The sequence below is a fragment of the Pungitius pungitius genome, chromosome 9 (assembly GCF_949316345.1).
Source record: "Pungitius pungitius chromosome 9, fPunPun2.1, whole genome shotgun sequence".
Lineage (NCBI taxonomy): Eukaryota > Metazoa > Chordata > Actinopteri > Perciformes > Gasterosteidae > Pungitius > Pungitius pungitius.
Genome location: NC_084908.1, coordinates 9,830,042 through 9,851,201, shown reverse-complemented (window position 1 = coordinate 9,851,201; position 21,160 = coordinate 9,830,042). Strand labels below are relative to the sequence as shown.

Below are 21,160 nucleotides of genomic sequence, written 5' to 3'. Positions count from 1 at the left end.
TGTTTCCATGTCACAGACACACACACACACACAGACCATACTCACACTCACAAAGACACACACACAACAGGGCTCATACACTCACTTCTTTGTCCCAGGCCAGACTTGTTGTGGTTTGCTTAGCCACTAGTCACAGACAAAAGGCCTGTTTGACCAACACTTGTTCCTGAGACAAAGCCGGATGCAGGAAATGCGGTGTATTAAACAGAAAGACAGCCAGGGAATGGAACAGAACCAAATCACAACTTTATAAAGCGTAATGTGGACCAGGGGCCTGCAGCGCTCTACTGTCGGAGTCACAAAAGACACAATTGGGAGAATCAGACAATGAATCACTACACACATCACACACTGAGACAAAAGTGAAGAGGTCAGAAAAATAAATAATGGTGATCACCAGATAAAGATGCATGGTGGTCTTTGAGGGCCTATATGCCCGCCACCAAGTAATCAGCTGGCTGTGGCTTTGTGTCACATCAGAATGTTGCACTTCTTACCATTTCTTTCCCCTTCTACTGAATGTTGATAAGAGCAGTAGAACTGAGGTTTCTCTCTAAGCCAGCAATAAACTGTTTTGACACCCAATCATGGGCAATGATTGCATGCACCATGCACAATAGAAAAATACGTTTGCTTGTGACTGTGTGTGGTTGCTGGGGATGCCCGTGTGTTTTTCAAAAGCATGCGCTTTTGCATGCACGTGCATTGCTAGTGAGTATGGTCTTATTTCTGTTTCCATGTATGCATACTAAGTGTGTGTGTGTGTGTGTGGACATTAGTATGTACTACACTTGCTACAATCATTTCAGAATTAGCATCGCTCTACCCTGTCTGTTTCCCTACGTAACCCTACTCCCTTTCATCTTTTCTCGGTTGAACTGCGTTTGAACTGACCATCCACCCACTCATCCATCCGTCCGCGTGTCCGTGTCTCTATCCCTGCATATATATATCCATTCATTCTGACTTACCCAGCTGGACAGCTTCGTGCTTGGGTGCGGCTAGGTCCGTCAGACCTTATAACAGCCCGGGCAATCCGTGTCTGATGCAGATCATTATTGGCTCTCTGCTTAAGAGAGACAGTGGGAGGCCGCACGCTGTTGTTTCTCATCCTAGCTCTAATGGTACAGTGAAAAGACCTCTGGGCTTCTAAGCTTAACCAGTCTAATTAAATGGACCATCGCTTATGTAAGCATCCGCAGAGATTATTTATTAAGTCGGGTTCCGCTTCGCAGGATCAAACCGCCGTCAACAAAAGCCAGCGCTGAACGGAGTAGGTATTAGAATAAAGGAAAGAATCAAAGAAACTGCAAACTGCCAAGTGTCAGTTTAAGCACACATATCCAGGTACATAAGAAGACTTAATCAAGCAGGAGTATTTTTGGACTCGGGCAATATCCCAGATGGGCGCGAAGTCTCTGAGCACATCAGAGGGAACATGTGAAAATTGTTCTGTCAAAGAAAAGATATGTCTCAATAAACTGCAGCTCAGCGAGGAGGACTGCGCAAAATAGGCTAATGAGGAAAATAAATAATAAAACAGAAATCTATTGACTACAATGGACTGCCAAAAAACAGACTTTTTCTTCTTCTTTATTTTCAAAATGCAGGCTGTCAATGTCTTTCCGTACAAGCTTCATCCCGGTTTGAAGTGTAAGGACAAGAAAGCCTCCGTAAGACATGAGGCCAGAACCCTGTGCTTCACTATCTCTGCATAGCTCAGCTTATGACAGGCTGGCGTCCCCGCAGAAAGGATGGAGGGGAACGAGGGAGGTCAACTAGCTGCACATTTCTGCATAAATCTCCAGTTAGATAGCATCAGGAGAGCAGAAACAGCAGAGGGAGGCAGGCAAGCAGCAATGGGTGATAAGGCCCCGGGGCCAGGCATTCGACACTGTCAAAACTGTAAGTCTTCGGCTGTTGGATGAGTGGAGCGCGTTATGAGCCTGCATACCATTTGCCAGAATGTGATTTGGCTTCATCGGAGCATACAAGGCCCTATGTCGGACGTTGCCCCCATTCCCTTCAGTCTTTTTCACAAACACAAGGTGTGAGGAGCTGGACAGAACAAAAGACTGTGAAGAAAACATTTCAGTCACATTATTATACAGCTGTGATTGTCAACAGCTTTACTAGTGAAAAGGCTGAGCAACATGAGGCAACAGAAATCACGAGACGCCCGCATGTCCGTCGGTGTTATATTATCACAAATCAGCAGGTTGCAGCAGTTTCAATGAAACATCTCTCTCCTCTCTTACGGAACACCACTGAACTGTTATGTTCAGTTATGATAAATATTTTCACATCCTCTAATGCGCCAAAAACTAAAGTAAAAAGAAATATCCATCACCACCTCAACAGGTTCTCCACAAAAATAGACTCACTGCCATGAATAATATAATAAAGAGTTGGGGTCCAACCAAAAGCTGGGGATGAACAATGCAGTGAGCAAGTGAGGGAAGAAAAGTTGAACAGGAAGAGTGTGAAGTTACTTTGCTTGATCTACAGGCCCAGACCTGCAGTCAGGGTATCTCTGAGCTCATGAAAGTCCGGACACACACACACACACACACACACACACACACACACACACACACACACACACACACACACACATACACAGTGTGTCTGGACTGAGTAAACACTTCAGCCTGTCTGGAGGATAGAGTCATTCCCTCTCGCTCGCTCTCTTTCTCCGTCCCCCATGCAGCCTGCATGCTCCCTTGTTACTCCTCCTTCTATCACGCTATTTCCTCAACACCCTGATGGCCGCACTGAAAGAGGTTAAAGTGAGTCTTTCACAATCTCTCTCTCTCTCCCACACACACACACACACCTACACTGGCCACCATACACAGTTTCGCCTTCTCCTCTTTTTTTTTTAAATTCTGAAATACTCGATTGGATTTGTTTCTCTAAATTGTTCTAACCCTAAAAGCTGAAAGTCACAGTACCTTAACACCTGAGCCACGGTACACCTCTCATCTTCTCCGCCCACTCATTTAGTGCCAGGCACATCTAAAAATCCATTAGGCTGGTGTGTACAAGTCTTTTCTTTTTCTCCTCCTACCTTTGCCTGAGGTGCTCTGTCACTGTAAATAATATTTCCAGAGAAAGTGAGACACATAGAGCAAAAGGAAAACGAGAGCGGGCCAAATAGGGAAAGACACTGCATCATTATCTTAATCTCCAAACGGAGCCGGAGGTGGAGAGGATTGGAGGTCTTTGTTCTACGGTTTGGGCTTTCAAATGCACCTGGATCACCGTAAAACACCCCATTGTCCTGACCGGTTATTTAAGTGGAAGTAGAGAACTTTTAAGAAACACAAAGTAACCAGCAATCTGGACCTACGGTCTTTGTTTCTGAACTCGCTCCCAAAAAGCCCCAGAAGCTCTGAAGCATGGGCCGTCATTTAGCTGGGGAACAAGGGCGGTTGTAAACATGTAGTTATTTTTCACCCTGCCCTACCACCTCAGGGTGAGACGACCAGGGCATGTGAGCTCGGGCCAACCATAGCAGTTCGTTATGCATACGAGCCTCAAGACATCGTGGAGGGACATGGCACTCTGAAACAACAAGGCCTGTGTGTTGGAGTGTCCCGTGGCCCGGAGCGGTGGAGGCTGAGGGTTTAACACGCGTCCCATCTGCTGTGTGTGACTGTGCACACGGTGGTCGAGTGGTTAAGGGAGCATCAATAGTCCGACTCTTTAGATCAAGGGGTATCTAAGGGTCAGCTGGAGCTCACAAATCCAATTTCCTTAGATACTGAGAAGTACGGAGTCAAGAAGGATATGCTTGTACATGCGGAAAATGCAGATCAAGTCGGAGTTTAGCATTTTTTAAAAGTTTTTATTAATTTGTTAAATTACTTGTGACGTCATAACAAGTCAGGTCTAAGCCATGTCGTTCCCTGATTCTGTAATAAGGACACAGCAACTAACATTGAGAATGCAATGCCCCCACCAACATCCATTCATCCAACCCTACATTCCCCCTTGCATTATTTATTCATCAAAGAAATAATATTGCTGGGCCACTTCTCAACCCAGACGCTTTCCAAATCCTTATTAAAATTGCAAAAAGGCCTCCTGTTCAGCCCTAATTCGGCCCCTTCAAGACATTCTGAAAGAAGCATGAATAGACATGGCAGGGCGAAGAAGTGGTCAGATATCCAAAGTGAGCTACGAATGTTTATTTCATTGCTCTTCTGCTCAGTGCAAGAAGTTGACTCTTAAACTGCCGGGACTACAAAGAGGCCTGATACCAACCGGGGATTCACCTTTATGACAGGTTGTTTTGCCCCAAACAAATGGTTGCCAAATTATATGGGTCAAAGTTGGGTTGTACATCACAGGGCACAATCTCCTTTCCCAATGACACATGACCCTAGCGGTTGGAACGGAGTGAATGCAGCCAGTTCATACCTGCGTGTAAAGTTTACCATCAATAACAGTTCATAAGATGGAATGGGCCATGTGCTTGGCAACGGCAGGCCAAGCCCCACACCATTGTTCACCTCCGAGGCTCCCTGTACCAGATTTCTGCCTTCTAATTGAAGACACGTGCTCTGATCAGCCGCCATAGCAACCGAGGGAGGCGGGTAAAATGGTGGAAAATAGGTGCAGCGCAGAAAGTTAACACCCTGAGCCGCATTCCTCCGCGTTCCAAAAGAAGGCGAGATCTGAATTGATACCAGTGGTGCATTTCACCTTGTGTCTCTCTAAGAACCATTTAAAATCATGTTCTTCAAGGCTATCTTTTCAGTTTCAGTGTCGTGCACGGGCCGCACCGTCATTGGGCTGTTGAAAACGCAGCATGTGGACTCATCCACTTATTCCCCCTAAAGGTGTGTCAGGAACATGCATAGGTTCGAGCGGTAGCGAGCGTGATATTAATTAAGGTAGCCAACCTGTAGGTTCCTTTGTGCCCAGCTGTACCGCATAAATCAGGCTTTTAACGAGGCTATGGCCCTAAGATCTCAAACCGTGCTGGAATGCTACCTGCACAGCCATGCCAAAAGTCTGTCTGGGTCTAGGGCTCCTATAGATCACATGTTTATAAGGGGGGCTATAGCGACCTACCCTGGGGAGGGAAGGAGAGAGGGCAGAGCAGAGAAGCAGAAAAAAAGGAGGGTGGCAAAGGGGGAGGGAACTATTTCTAGTGGGTCATCAGGTTTAAATAAACATGTGTGTGTTGCGCTGTAAGGTTGCAAGCATGTGTGTTGCACGTCTGCTCATGTGCTGCACCACAACAAATTCTCTTTTTTTTTACGAGGACCGTTTATAATTGGCAAAGTTAACCAAGGAAAAACGATGAGACAGGCGCAGCCAAAAGGAGACAAAGACTGAAGTCGAAAAAAGGGGGACAGGTTTGAAAGCAACTGGCAGAATTCCTCCTTTTCTCCCGGTAGACATGCATGACTTAGAAAAACGTTAAAATGAGCTTTGTGACCTCGGAAAGAGTTGATAACAGGATACGTGAAGAAAGCCTGTTTGTCTTTGGAGGACAGAAGGATTTATACACCGACAGCTGCAGGACAGAACACACATGTGTAAAGACTGACTGACTGACTGACTGAAAGGTAAACCGAGTCCACCTTCAAGCCATTGTTCCTGCGCAGAAAGGGTCCATGAACTCAGACATTCCACAACAGGTAGTGGCAAGACATACTTACACACAGCCAATACACAGGCATGATGCAAGTACACACACATTTGCACTCACTAGAGCATATCATGTAGCCACACGGGTCAGAACTCTTGCTGTAGTTTATTGACATATGCCCTTAATAGAACAGTACAGCGGCACTTTCCAATGCAATGCCTTCATCCTGGAGAGCTTGCCACCTAACCAACCGTATACAAATAAGTCAGCGTGGAACTGCAGACATTTGAATTGATAGCTGATCAGGGGATGGGTACAGCTGTGAATGTACCTCCGCTCCTCCTAAGACCTTCCCTGTCATTTCAGGAGGATGGGGGGATGATAACTTCTGGCTGTAGCAGAATTTGCAGGGGCATAGAACCCGACGGACTCCCTGTGTAGCATTCTGAAAAAACTTATTTTACTTTTATGCCATTCCATTCACGTCCAGCTGATCCTGAGAGGAGAGGGTTTTACAGATAACCCAATGGCTATCTCATCTACTTCTGCCACAGCTGTATAGATATATAAAGCCAGAGAAAGATGTGTTTGCTGATAAAACACATGGCCCTTATTGCCCTCGTCCGGTTTCATCACCTTTGCAGTACACAGAGGGGTAGCTGATGAAAGGAGGAATTAAGAGCAGTGAAAGAACAGGGATATTATCCGAAGAGGAAGGGTGCAGTTGAAGGGTGTCAAGAACGGCGCAAAAAGCTGTGGAGTGGAGAAGAAGGGAAAAACAAAAGAGTGGTGGACAGCTTTGCACTGCAGCACCCCATTCTAGATTACATTAGTGGCAGCTGCTTCCTTTGTGCGGTTTTATGGCCTGGCCCCAAGAAAAAGCTGCTGAAATTTCATTTAATCTGCTGCAGAAACTCAAGTGTCTATCAGCCACTCAAACAAGGGAGCCTAAAAGCACCGTGCTCTCAAATATCTGAGGCAAAATAACACTAATAATATCTCTGTCCATGGCCATACGGGCAGACATTTTGTGTAACCAAAGAGGGTTTGCCTGCTTGGGAAACTGGCCCGCTCTGCGGGTCCAGGGGCAGGCCTTTAATGGCGGGTGAGGGACAACGTCCCCCTTTTTTCCCTCCTTCGCTCGTTTATTTATTTCCACCTCCTGTTCATCTGTCCAAATCATTAGCTTATGTTAATCACTAAAACTAGCAAGAGTGACCCACAATTTCATTTAGTATGCCACTATACTTAACAACATATGACAACGCAGCTGCCACAACTCATTTATTAAGGTGAACTAATTGTATGACTGGGCCTATATCTTGTGTTAATTTGCATCAGTTGCCTGTCAGACTTTGACACATACAGTGTGTGATGGAAGGAAAATCCAATCCTGACATCTTTGTATTTATGTAGGTATCTTAATTAAAATGTAATCATTTAACATTGTTTGCTACCCCACGGCTCCATTTCATGTGGTAAATTATTGGTGTTTAAATGTGCTTTTTACTCTAGAAACTACTGCATCCAAACAAAGGCCTGCCAAACCCCCAAACCCTAAGGGCCTAAAGTTTACAGTAAACCTTAATCAAATAAAACCCCAAACAAAATTTGATAAAAGTATAAATGCAATTGTTATTCCTTCAAAACAATTTCATCTCAATATTCTACTTTTAGGATCCAGAGCTAAAGCAAAAGAGGGCAACCCATTTTGCCAGCTGAGCTGGCCGGACGCAGCGTGCGAGCTCTGACAGCAGTTGCAACTGACAGAGAGCAGAGGTACAGGCAGCGGTTAGGGGCAGCTTCCTTCCAGGGCTTTGTCTTCACAAAGCGGCGTTTCCACGTACTTTCATGTGCATTTTGTTCAGATGAACTGGGTCCGCTTAGCCATTCGATGCCACTTCTGCAGCTTAAGTCAAGATGAAGAGGAAGAGGAAGAGGAGGAGAGGCTGGGGCCCCTTTTCCTTGACCCCTCGAACAGTAAGATGACAGGAGTGATGACAGCTAACGGGGTGAGAGAGGAAGTTAAGAGAGGAACAGGCCCGAAGCACCAAGCAGAGATATCGAGGCAGGAAGTGTATGTCCGAACCAGATACACGCTCCCTCGGTCTGGTCGGGGCAAATCACATATGAGGAAAGTAAGCTTGTGTCTCTTTATCCCACAGGAGCAGGTCTTATTTTCATACTGCTCATCCTCTCAGGTTTGGCTTAAGCTTAGGAGACTGACACCAGTGTGTGAGGATAATGACAATGAAGTGTGGCCACCACGTAAATGGGAGCACTTTCCAACGCTAACACCTTTCTTCTAGTCTCGCTTGTCAGGCAGGTTCGTCTCTTCACTGTCAAATCAAAACACTTTTTTGCGCTACTTGTTGAGTACACTGAAGAGAAAAAAATGTTTGAGTTGGTGGGAGCCCAACACGTTATTAGTGGTTAGCATAGAAGCACTGGAAACTCTAAGAGGCCATGAGGGATTGATTCTCTTCCTTGCCTTACATTAGATGAAATGATTGATACCACTCTCATATCTGTACTGTAAATGTGAAGCCACAGAACACCGGCCAATTAGCTTAGCTTAGCATGAAGACAGAGGAAAGATTTATTCCAGTCCCGGCTGATTGCCCGGTAACGGCGCAGCTTTGACAGGACTACGCGCTAGCTGTTTCCCACACAGTTCTCCGGCTAAGCAACGAGCAGTATCCTATCTAACTCTCAAAAAAAAGGAAACAAGCATATTTCCCCAAATGTCAAGGTGTGTCTTTTATCGTCCGCATTCTCTAGTAAGGCTGGGCAGTTTAAAGTGTTGTAAGTTCAAAGGGAAATTAAATAGGGCATAGCGTGCAAAGAAATTGAGCTGATTTTAACTTAAATTGCTTGGAAGGAGCTATAAAAAAAACAGCACTTTCAACAATTTAATAAACATGCTGGCTCAGAAAGAAATACGCTAATTATGTCTTACCTTTTCCTTGTAAAACAGTGTTTACAAAAGACAACTAACACAAGATATAAAGGTAAAGTTGAAGGAATAGCAACATAGAACCACAAATGAGTACTAATGAAGACGACATGGAGAGCTGTAAAGGAGGGGTGAGGGGATGGAGGGAGACGGGGGGGGCAAATTAACCTTTTTAATTGGAGAGTGGTAGTCCTCTTTGGACCCTGCAGTTGGATCCAGAGTGCTGACAGATGATGAGAGGGAAATGGCAGGCCTATTACAGGCAATCTGGCCCTGCGACTTGGCAGACCACAACAGTACCAGAGCCTGGGGAGAACAGGGCATGTCCAGCATGGAGAGCGTTCCCTGCCAGACCGCTCGCTGGCAGAAAAGGGCTTGCCTCAATAAAAGGTATAAATAGAGAATGATTATCTTGGCACTTTGAACTATGGGGTAAAGGGATGTCATAAGGGAGTCTGGTTTCTTGTCTGATAACAAAACACTACCTGGTCAAGAAAAAGGGAAACGGGCTTCGCTTTAATGAAAATGAGAGAACCGGTCTGACAGGTATACCAGAGAGAGAAGGACTAGGGCCTTGGGTATGGGGTGGAAGAAATGCTCACACACCATTTGAGTTCACATGACTCCGTACTCATGCACGCACACATTTTTAAACACAGTGCATCTGCCCGGCGTTCGCCGGGGAACCAGATACATGGAGAAAGACATCAGAGAGGTTGACTTTCTGTCTGTCTGTGTGTCTGGATGCGGGAGCCATGTTTATGTCTGAGGATACAAGGAAAACAAACATCAAGGTCAGAGAGGCTGGAGTCTGTCCAAGCAATAGAGAGCCTCCTTAGAAACACTGTGTTAACGTCGGTCCCGTGGGGGGACCTCAGCATTCAGACAGAACCCTTACGTGGGATTTCATATTGAACATCGAAAGGCATCTAAGGGCTATTTCCCGATCAGGATGACGCCTGTGCACAATTTATGTGTCATTTAACGACGGATTATTTGTACTTCTTCCTTCTTGATGTCCTAACTTGATCCGGCGTACGACTTTCTGAGTATCAATGAAGCCCATTCATGTCATGTTCTCTTCACTAAACGACAGCCAACTTATTCATTGTCTTACAGTCCAGGAGACAGTTGATGTAACTGTAATCCCGACGCTTTCTCTAATGCGCTGACCCCATTAGAGCGACATGTATGGATATCTCGACAGTAGGTCACTGAGACAAAGAATCATCAGTCCTTACCTCTGTTCTTCTCCTTACTTTTCACTGCCCAACGTATTGTTTTATGACTACCTCTTTCTTTTGTCTATCTGTCATGCATCATGCATTTTTGAACAAGGCACAGACAACATAGGGGACCACACAAGGTTGCTTTTAGTCTTAACGTGCAAAGGATGCTACATGGAGCTGTGTGAGTCCATTCAGTCTCAAAGTGTACACGACACACTCCGCGTCCCACCCTCTGCATCCTCTGCATTTCCTCCACACAAAGTCCTGCTCACAAATTTCTCACTCTCTCCTTCCTTTGTATCTGTCTCAAAACATAAACACACACACACACACTCACACACACAAACTAGACACATGGCCGAAGAGAGTAGACTACCATCTGTGAGTAGTGGCCGGCTTTGTCTGGGGGGGTGAAAGCGTCAACACGACTCCCCTTTCACACACACACACACACTCATACACATAACCCTTGCAACGGCCCCCATCACCCTCCCCACCCAATTGCTCCAAGTGTGAGAGCTCTCCCCGTACAATCTGCACATATACATATGCAAATGTGCAGGGGGGCATTATAAAAACAGCCATCATTACACGCACACACACTCACACACACACTCACACACACACACAAAAGAAGATATGCAGGTTGGCTTTGGCACCAAAGTGGGCACGCAAGAGTTTTGGAAAAGAGAAAAGTGTTTCTCAGAAATAGAGCAAGAGCTGGAGGGCAAGAAGCAAGGAGCATGGAAAAAAGCAGAAGATGAAAAGAAGAACCTTCTTTATAAATAACAAATTAATGTGAGCATGTGTGAAATAAATGTAAATGGGATTGCATGTATTTGTACGCCGACACACATAAATGCATGCAAACACAGATGCGCAAAAATACATTATCCACGTTTTGCCCCGCAGCATGCATGTGATGAATTCATACATAAAAAGTCACTCAATCAAGATGACAGAGGATGCATCACAACTGCCCTTTGATTTAACATTGCATGTGAGGACTCAGAGACAATAACCATAATGCACCAGACATCAGATGATCATCATCTATTGTACTTTGGCAGGTTTGGATAAGCCGTTTTCCATAGGTTGTGGGTGTAGGGATGGGTGTTGTTTAAAGGACTCGTTTTTTGTCGGCCACTGAGTCAAAACCTCCATTTATGGCTCAAGGAGGACGAGGATAACATTGGTTTTCGGAAGCAATGCCTGTTTGTCAAAAAAGGACACATTTTAGTTTTATGCTGTTACTAATGTCCAATGTTCAATGCATCAATGTTAAAGAAATAGCTTTGCTGATTCAGATCAGGAAATATGTGAACATAGGTAAAGAAGCTTGGAAATCTGAAGAAGCATTCAATGCCAAATTTTTATATTTGACCCCTTTTGCGACGCCCTTCTTTTTACATTTATTACTCATTCAGGTTCATAAATGTCAACCAAGCCTCTTAGAATCAAAGGAAATACAAAATATTAGGAAATATTCATTTAACAACTTCTATTGCTTTTTTCCCGTGTCCTTTTGTCATACCCATAGAACACGAGGCCATGAGCTATGAAAAAGGTAGAGCGAGATAAAGGGAGAGAGAGAGATACCTGCAAGGCTAACTGGAAAGCCGACACCTAATCCACTCCTTTTCTTTCATGAACCTCTCTACAACAACCTTTCACGCAAGTTTCACACTTTTCCCCCATCAGCAGGTCATGATCACATCTTCTACATTTTTCTTGAAATTGTAACCTTGTGCATGCCCATGAACGTAAATGTTCAAATTACTTTGAAGACAAATGGTAGATAAAGCCAAAACGGGCATTGAAATGAAGGTTTTCTGCAATCCAGCAGTGATAAACTCTTGGCTAGTCAAAATTCGATAGGGTTTGGTGATGTGACAGAGCATATGAAGTGGAATGGTGAACACCCTGCTATAAAAACTCAAGGGACACATACAAGTTGGAATCGGGAGAGGATCTGCGTCCATATTTCATGGCTGCAAAGACACAAACACATTCACAGACAGGATTTCCATTAAGGCCACGTGGGTACATATATGATACATGGACCCACGGCTGTATTCATGCATGTAAAGCTGAGGCAAATCTCGCCCGCACGGCACTACGTACATCTGTGTGTTTGCTGTAATGTTGTCAGTACACAATAGCAGCGGCGGTGTTAAGCTTATGTTGCCCCATCAAGAGGAGAGCGCCAACAACAACCAAACACTTTTGCCTCCTCTTCCCACCCTGTTTACGAGCAGATCCATTCGTCTCTCACTTTGTTCCCACGCTCCCTCGCTTCTTTTTTCTCTCCTCCGCATTGTCCTGTGCCCTCAGGTTAGAGGTTCTTTCTGTTTCCTCCTCTAAAGCTTGCAAAGCAGAGGAGGAGGATGAGAGGAGGCGAGCTAGAGAAAGAGAGAGAGAGAGGACGGCCGGGTGACGGGGGCCTGTCCGTCTGCCTCCTTCGTCCTGGCTGGCTAACCGGACTGAACTGGTTCTGACATAGGTGAACGAGAGACGTGTCCTCTTTCGCCTCTGGACAAAAAGGAACCATGGTGGCATTCCATCTACAGTCAGCAGGTACCAGGGAAGTGTGCATCGATGTGTGTGCATGTGTGTGTGTGTGTGCCTGTCTCCCAAGACCTTTGAGGCCTGGACCATTGCCAAGTTCATCTGTTAATGGACAGCAACTACGAGAGTTGCCCCATCCCCCCTCTGTCCCTCCCCTCTTTTTTTCCCTACCCTCCGTCTCTCCAGCAGCCATGGCAGCTCACGACCCCCCCTTAACCTCCCCAACCCCCAGCCGGGCCTGCCCAGATACAGGCCCTCACTCTCCCTCTCCCGCCTCCTCCACCTTCTTTCTCTCCCTTCCCCTGAAAGCTATATCATTCCCCCCCCCCCCCCCCCCCCCCCCCGCCCCCCCTCTACACTCTGGGCTTCTCCTATTCAAGATAAACAGAGTGCTTCAAGTTCAGGGGACACCCTGGGACCCTTTAACAAAGCCATCTATCACGCTGACTCCTTTGGCCATGGTGGGCTTTGCTTCTGCTGTTGCTGCTGCATGTGTGAGTGTTAGAGCATACACAGGCTGGACATAGACCAGCCAGCTAGCTGCTAACCCTAACAGCTACTGAGCTGGACAATTTCCCCATTGTGTTTTTGTCCCCTCCAAAACCAGAGCAAAAGTGCCCCCCCCCCCCTCCCTCCCTCCCTCAATGCGCCCTCCTCCTGTTAAAATGAGACAAACTCATGACATGCAGCCGCGCAACAGAGCGAGGAGCAGCATGCACGCGGCCACTTTCTCTCCACACCTCGGAGACGGACTCCACTGACCCCTCTCCGATTCCCCTGAAGTCAAACAGCGGGACAATTAACCAAACTGTCAACAGCTTAATAGTATGGGAATATGAGACAGATAGTAGGCCTGGGAGAAGTGTGTAAACAATGTGGAGATTAAGAACGCTGCACGAGAGAGAGAGAGAGACAGGAGAGAGAGGAGGAGGAAAGGAGCCCCTTTCATACGGATCCTGCAACATTTATGGGTTCAATTAGGTAGTATTTTTCAGCTTTCAGGCGCGTGTCTGCTGTATGGAAATATTCTGTGGCAGGTGTTTTCCCAAGTGATGTGGTATTCCATGCATTATTTTCTGCTCATTATGGGTGACAGCTAGTCGGAAAATAAGGACACCGCTGGAAGAGCATGTTGAAATGTTACACAGGCTAAATTAAATGATTGGGGTTTGTTTATTTCTTTCATTTCATTATATCGAATAGCGTTCCTAATTATGTATTTGAAATTGAATGACAACAGGTAGAATGTTGGGCACCAGCCCACTAACCTCTACACCCAATGGAACTCTCCATTGTTCCAGTGGGGGCTGAAATTGAAGCATTCATTATTTATTTTAAATTTATTTTAATTAAATCCAATTCCATTGGCAAACTGCTGAAAGATGCCTAACTCCTCCTCCTCATGAGTATTTCCGAATGACATGTGTATAAGTTAAGGTGCACGCAGTTAAGGGGGCAGAGAGTGTACCGGTGACCATTGTGACACCACAGGCTCAATCCGGGCGTCGGAGAGAGACGTCACGGTCCCACCAACGCCCCCTCGCGTTTTCTCTTCCACTTCCTTTCTTCCTCTTCTTCCCGCTTGTCCTCGTGTATCTTCCCCGAACACACAGCGCGCTCCAAAATCCCAGCAGCTGGTGTCCTCTCCTGCCTCGCTCGACAAGGGGACCAGCCTGCCGGTTTTAGAGCGCTAAATTATCCATTAGATGTTATCAAGTTGTAGCAGGGCCACGCCATTCTGCTAGGAGCCATCAATCTTTCATAAGTCCCGGGCACGGCCCGCATCGGGATGCACTTCCATAACCTCCCAGCGCACCGCCCCCTCCGCCCCATCGAACTCGTCCAACTGCACGCAAACCCGGACGTGTGCCGGAGCACGCCGTCAACAAACACACCATGCTGACATAAATGCATCCACGTACACGCTCCTGCACTCAAGCACTGCAGAAACAAGCGCGATGGAGGTTGTTTAGGGAACATCCAGTTCTACATTTCTAGCATGGTGTCTTCCCCCCCCCTCGAGCTTACCCTGCTTTGTTTTTTCCTAAACAAAACTAACATTTTGAGCCAAGCATCCATATTTTTGCTCTCTAAACCCTGTTTCATTGCCCCTCACGCTAACTTCCTTTGCACGTTCTCCCTTTTTTTCCGTCCCTCCCTCCTGCTGCTCCTCGCCGTGGCCTGGCAGAGAGGCACTGCAGACATGTTCAGAATCCGCTCCGGTAATGGGCTAATCAAAAATGCAAAACAATTGGCAATTACCGCGCGGGGCCCTAATGGTCATTAGAATTTACAACAAGGTAATGAACTGAGAGTCAGCTCGGCCCATGCATATTCATAAAGCAATCAGGCCTTTGAAGATTAAAGAAGCGCTTCAAATTTAAATGAGGGCGCCAGCATGTTATCAGTGAGATTCAGCCTGCAAAAGTAAAGGGTGCCTGGGACGGGAGCGTGCAGTTATGAATGTGTGTCTCTGTATGTGTGTGTGTGCGCTCTGAGGGTTGTGGGGTCAGTTTGGCGTGGGGGATGGATGGAGGTGTAAGTACGCGTGTGCATGCATCTGTGCATAAGTAATGACGGTGCGTGTCGGTCTCATTGGGGTGCCAACTCGTGCCCGCCTGCCTTTGTGGCAAAGCACAAACTACAGTCACATCAACATCGCCGTATAGCCTAAAGTGATTCTAATACTCAAACTAACACTCTTAAAAATGAATGAGGCCTTAATCTTCTGATCATCGTTTAAATGACGTGGGATTTGAATCTAAGATCAAATATAACTTGAGCTATTAGGAGGCAATGAGCTTTCAAACACCCCCCCCCCTGAGGAATACAGCAACCTATTAGTACACATTCATGAAAAACTGCAGTGGTAGACATGGTTTGCATGCTCGTGGGCACACCGAAAGCACGCTGACACTCTCACGCACACAGAAACAAACAGACCCAGGGGCCCTCTCTCTCCGTCCTGTATCTCTCTGGCTGAGATAAGCTAGCAAGACGCAGCTGTAGGTGACCACCCAGCCACATACAAAAGGTTCAAACAGACTCGCACGAACACACACACACACACACCCACAGACAGGCGGAGTCTGACAGGCCAAACCCCAACGCTGGGACCTGCAGTGGGACAGATAGTAGAGGAAGAAACATTAAAGAGGCAGATAGTGACCGGGATCAGTGGGTTCGGACAGGCACGCCACCCTCGTCACTGTGGCTCTCCCATGGCCTCAGCGTTATCACCACGGCTGTGAGAAAGACAAAGCAATGGTCCTTTAAACACTGCAGTCACAATAAGAACAGCCGAACTCACACACTGAAAAAACAGGAGGCGATTCAGAAGAGACAAAATAAGTCAAATGTGGATCGAAGTCAAGCAGTGACCTAGATGACAACAGGAAAGAGTTCTTTTTGTTCCCATTCTCACCCCCCAAACTGACATGCCTACTTCCTGAAATACTACTTCTGTCCGTTCGGCTTTCATCCACCACTTCCTGAGCCACAGCTGTATCGGAGCCACTTTTTCTTCTCTGTTTCTGTTCTGTCTAAAAATAAAGTCATTAACCTGCAGGTGGTGAAGCCGGCGGCTGGCGTGACAGGCCCTGACGCTGTCAGCTGACCCTTGACCCTGTGATGTGACTGCCTGCCACGCTATTGACAGGGCGGAGGCAAGACACGCTGATTTCTGAGGATACTTTTTCATCCCCCCATGACGTGGCCGTGAACAAACAAGGTTGTTTCTGTCGTATAGCTTCGTTTGACAGTAGGTAAAGGGGATAGAAAGATGCAGGAATTGGTGTGTGTGTGTGTGTTTGTGTGTGTGTGTGTGTGTGTGTGTGTGTGTGTGTGTGTGGGGGGGTCTTCTGGCTTGCTCTCCAGCCAAATCTGCTGGAGTGAGAATGAGTGGATCTTGGAAGTCTTTAAGAGGTGTAGACGCGCTAATGTAGCCAAAACTTTCCAGTCCCTCAAGATAAACCACTGGGGGAATGCTGGGGGAGGGGTGGGGGGCTGAGAGAGGGAGGGTGAAAAAGAGATAGGGGCGACAGAGGAAAGCAAAGAAGCAAAGGAGAGAGGGGAAAAAAAGACGGAGGGAGGGAAAACTCAGTGGAGGGGCTTGAAATAAGTATCATATGTTTCTGACAGAACTCATCAACGCGCAACACATCATGGGGCCTCTCGCACAACACGTTTATTACAGACAAAACACAGGTCCACAGGAGGGGGTGAGCACTGTGCGTACGTCTGTGAGTGTGTCTGGGGGCATTGTTGTGTATATTAAACAGGTGTGTCCGTGTACATTCGTGGGAGGATGCATGCAAATACATACGCTGCTTTTTGTGTTCATGCTCGTGTGTTTCCATGTGTGTGTGTGTGTGTGTGTGTGTGTGTGTGCATACTTGAACTAGCCTCCACCTGAATGGCCTGAGGCTGTGGTATCGTGGTTGTTGGAAGACAAACAGAGACACAGGAAGCCCGGGCCAGGAGCCCCGAGGACAGCACACACAAACACACACACACATAATACCTACTCTTTAGTACACACACACACACAATCCCGCTGTCAGCCACACACATAACAGCCACCTCAACATAAGTCCTGCTTCCTGAACCCAGAAAAAATTGCTTTAACACACAGATACACCTCCTTTGACTCTCTCTCTCACTCACTCTCACACACACACACACACAGACACACACACACACACGTTTAGACCCAGCCCGTCCCTCAGGACCGACGCTCGGTGCCAAGTCTGGCCTGGCAGGGTCCACAGAGGGGTGTCCTCAGGCGAGGCTTGCCAAGTCAAAGACCCTTTCATGTTGAGCCTGCACGCCCAGAGTAGTAAAGCTTTAACAAACACACTCTTTCTCCCCCACGCACACACACAGTGCTATAAACAGTTTAAGTGGTCAAAACCACACACACACACAAACACGCGCGCACATATGCACATACATTAGTTTAACACCGCATCCACACTCAGGATGTAAACATCCACTAGACTTCAGCACTTGAACGCAGCCAGAGCCACTAACACTCAACCCAACAACAAAGGCTGCCCAATCTCCGCCGACAACAGCTCTTTAGAGCTCGGCTTTCGGAATACAAAAATGTCCTCTATGAAAAATTCATCCGAAAAAACATTCCTGTTCACCTTCATTAAAACTTTGCAGAGCCAACAGCCAAAAATAGGAAGGATTTCACCAGAGCCCAGAGCAACTGTAGGATCAAATTAGAGTCAGCTTTCTCAGACAATGCAGCGCTTATGTTGATAACATTAGCTGGTGTCCAATAATTACAATAGCATGCATCTGTGCCTTTTCAGTATCAATTAAAGTGATCACCGAAAACAAAGGCCCACACCACATGTGGACTCGCGGAGCGACCGGTGTGCATGCACATACACACTAGAGAAAGATATCATTACCAATACGCCTCTCACACACACACACACACACACTTCTCATGCAGTGCCCAGCCCCCCCCCCCCCCCCCCCCGTTCTGCCTGACAGATACCCAGTGGGTATACGTGTGTGCTCATGAGGGAGAATCTGTGTGTGTGTGGGGGGGGCTGTGTTGGTTTGGAGAAAGGTGGCACGGTGCCAACGGGGAGCCTGGCTAAATACCTTTGTCTCCACAACACACGGGGACAAACAGGACGAGCGAGCTGCAGCACGAAGACACTCCGGAGTCGCACAGAGGTGTTATGAGACACACCGCTCAGCTGTTTTCAATGTTTTCCTACTCATCGAGGAAGAAAGGGGCCGCCGTAATTTACTCAGTATTGATTCAGAGTCCAGGTCACAATAGAGGCAGTGTGCTGGAAGGAGGCAGAAGTGCGAGATAGTGGTCGATTTGAGCGGCTAAAATGGCCTCATTAAAACACATGGCCACACTGGCGAGAATGCAAGAGGTGCTAAAACTGGGATGGAGAAAAACAGGCCACGTCTATGTAGCAATACCCACACAAGAAGGTGGAGCCACACTAATGAAATGTAGCGAAGAGAAACGATTTTGTTAAAATTAGTAATTATGGTATAGAGGACATGATAGAGCCTTCTAAATCATAACAATGGAAAGCATCTTGGTCCAATTACTCAAGGCAGGGAGACCAAACAATCATTTACTGCCCTGTTTACAATTTAGTCCGCGGAATAATGAATGTGAATGCAAATTAAAACTATACATCCACTTCACCAGTATACCTACTTAATGGTGGTAATATCCTGTGGCATAAATCCAGTTTTACACCGCGGCCACGTAATTTGTGTGAGAAACCGTCATCTGCTCTTTTTCTGGGCCATCCATAATCTGGAGACAAGCGACAGTGTCCCTATGCATATCTTAAATTGTTTATCATGCAAATGACGGCACGCAGGATGCTCTGCCCTCCTCTTAATGGCCCAGAGCCCGGCCCCAGCTGCAGCCATGATGCTCCCAGACGACCTCAGCTGTCCCAAAGACGGAGGCCGAGAGGCACAGCCTCATCTCCGATCGCTGGGTCCATCAAAGACAACTGGCCCCCACCCCCGGCACACACACTCACACAAACACACACACACACACGTTCAACCATCCTGGGTGTCAGCTCCTTCAGCCCAGCAGCTTGGTTCCTATACGTTGGCTGCATACACTGCTGTCCATACAGAAATCTATCTGTGTCAGATGGCAGGGGGGGATTCATATGAATTTTTAGTGTATGCAAATGCTGGAAGGGTGTAACGTATAATACACTTCCCTGGAATAAACTGGACATGAAGCCAGTCTGACAGAGATACAGTGTTTAGGGAGATGCCTCATCTCAGTGTCAGCATCTAGCTGAGCAGGGTGAGAGAACATGGCAGCTAGCATATGGGGCACGGGGTGGCGCGCTGGCACTGCCAGTCCGCATCCATCAATCGTGGACACAGAAAACAGTGGCGGAGGGAGGCTTTATGTCTGTGTGACTGATGTGCGGCCTATTCTGCACCTTTCTGTTTTACCCCAAAGATCTTCAGCAGGTTTCTCCTTCTCTCTTTTTTCTGTTACCTTGACCACAAAATTGTCCTCTCTGGTTTTACACAAAGAAATGTTATCAGTGGAGGTGTCACAATCACAGCATCGGTCTCTCACAGCATAAAGCAAAGCAAAAGAGTTACGCAACGCCAACAGACATAAAGCCTAAAAATAAAGCTCTCCTCACAATGCTAGTGACCTTATGATATCATGTGAAACCCACAGCATGATGATCTAAATGAGCATGTCCGAACAGCTGACAAGGCCAAGAGGCATGTTGGATGTTTGAGTGTGTTCGGCTGTGTGTGCGTGCTCACACACAGTGCAGATGCTGAACAAACTGCACACAAGTGAACAGTGGTCATTCTGTATGATTGTGGGATGACCAATTAAGGACAGATAACAGTGGTCCCTTCACAAAGCTGCAGCCTCGGATGCTACAGTACAGCGGTTCATATTATTGAGCACCGCTCTGCGTGCATTTGGCCTCAATTGGCTTCAAATTCAATCTGCCCAGGCAATCATCCCAATCTGGCACATGATATCTGATCTGTTAAAGGAAATGAATAAACATTCAGATAGGCTGGTCATAATCAAACCCCACTCTGTAAAACCAGTCATAGGGGACCCTCGCTAGTTTGCACAGAGACTCGTGTTTTCACTGCGGCCTCATTCAGCCTCGGCGGACAAACAACAAGCCGAGCAGCCGCCTTAAGAAGTCCTTCACTGCTCAACTCAAGACAAACACTGACAATTAGGGCCTCCTCAAATAAATGCTTCTTCCTTGACAGTTTAGCATAATTACATTCCTCTGTATCTCTTTTTAATTTTAGCATCAGAGCGAGGTTTCGCAGGCGCATAGTTGAGGGAAGGAGAGATATGGCGGTGTAATAAGCCAGGGAGGGATAGAGATAGATCTCGCACCACCACATGAGAGCCATGGTGGGGACCACAGGATGTGAGCACATCTGTGATGCAGCAACAATCTTTTTTCTCGGTCTCTCTCTCCCTCTCTGTCTGTCTTTCATTGGGAAGTTTCTTTGTCTGCGTGTGTCTTTTTCACTATCTGCCAATGTTTCCATTTCTCTAAATCTCCAGCTCAGGCTGCATGTCTTTGTGTGGCTTCATGGGCTGAGGGACTTTCACAGCTCCCATATGCAGCGACAGATATTTCACACTGGTTGCGCGGAATGGATTCAATCCCAAACTAACAGCAAGAAACAAAGAAGGATCTGAGAGGGAAACCAAAATAGACTCTCCATGACCCTCAGGAACTGTGACCTGCTCAACCTTTCTACACCTTAAAGACGCCCTGCCCGCGTTCGTTTCTCCTGCTCATTAGTGTGCCCTCAGTGTGGCGGCCATTTTGAGCTCCCGCTGTGTTTACCTGTGACATTCTCCTGCTTAGGGATTATTCCTTGCAAGGGTGCAGATAAACAATCCTCATCTCGCGGCGACACCTGAACGGCCACTTCCACGGGGTGGCACGCCCTCCGCGGGTGCTGATGGTGGGTCCGCGAGAGCGACGAGGACGTGGAGAGGGGAGAGGCCAGCGGGGAGGACGGCGGCCTGTCCACGGGTTTGTCCACGCAGAGGCCCCCCTGGCACTGCCTCCGCTTGTGCTCAATGAACAGCAGGATGTCGGCCAGGGGGAAGCAGGAGTGGCACTGGCCGCAGGTCAGCAGGTCCTGGTCCCCTTTTAGGGGCTCGGCCTGAGCCACTCCCAGCCTGGGGGAGTCCTGAGAGTCTTCTTCTGGTAAAACACCTGACAGCGGCTCAGCTGCACAAACAGATAAGAGAGAGAGGATTGT

The 21,160-nt window shown here is 47.2% G+C and overlaps 1 protein-coding gene across 1 annotated transcript in view; it reads right to left on the bottom strand.

Moving 5' to 3' along the window:
• The window catches only part of LOC119218277 (BCL11 transcription factor A b), a 33,717-nt gene that overhangs the window by 9,579 nt on the left and 2,978 nt on the right, over positions 1 to 21,160 (bottom strand). The window contains exon 2 of the mRNA XM_037472572.2: positions 20,737 to 21,129. Within this exon, the coding sequence (XP_037328469.2) occupies positions 20,737 to 21,129 (393 nt within the window). The remainder of the gene's footprint in view (positions 1 to 20,736; positions 21,130 to 21,160) is intronic.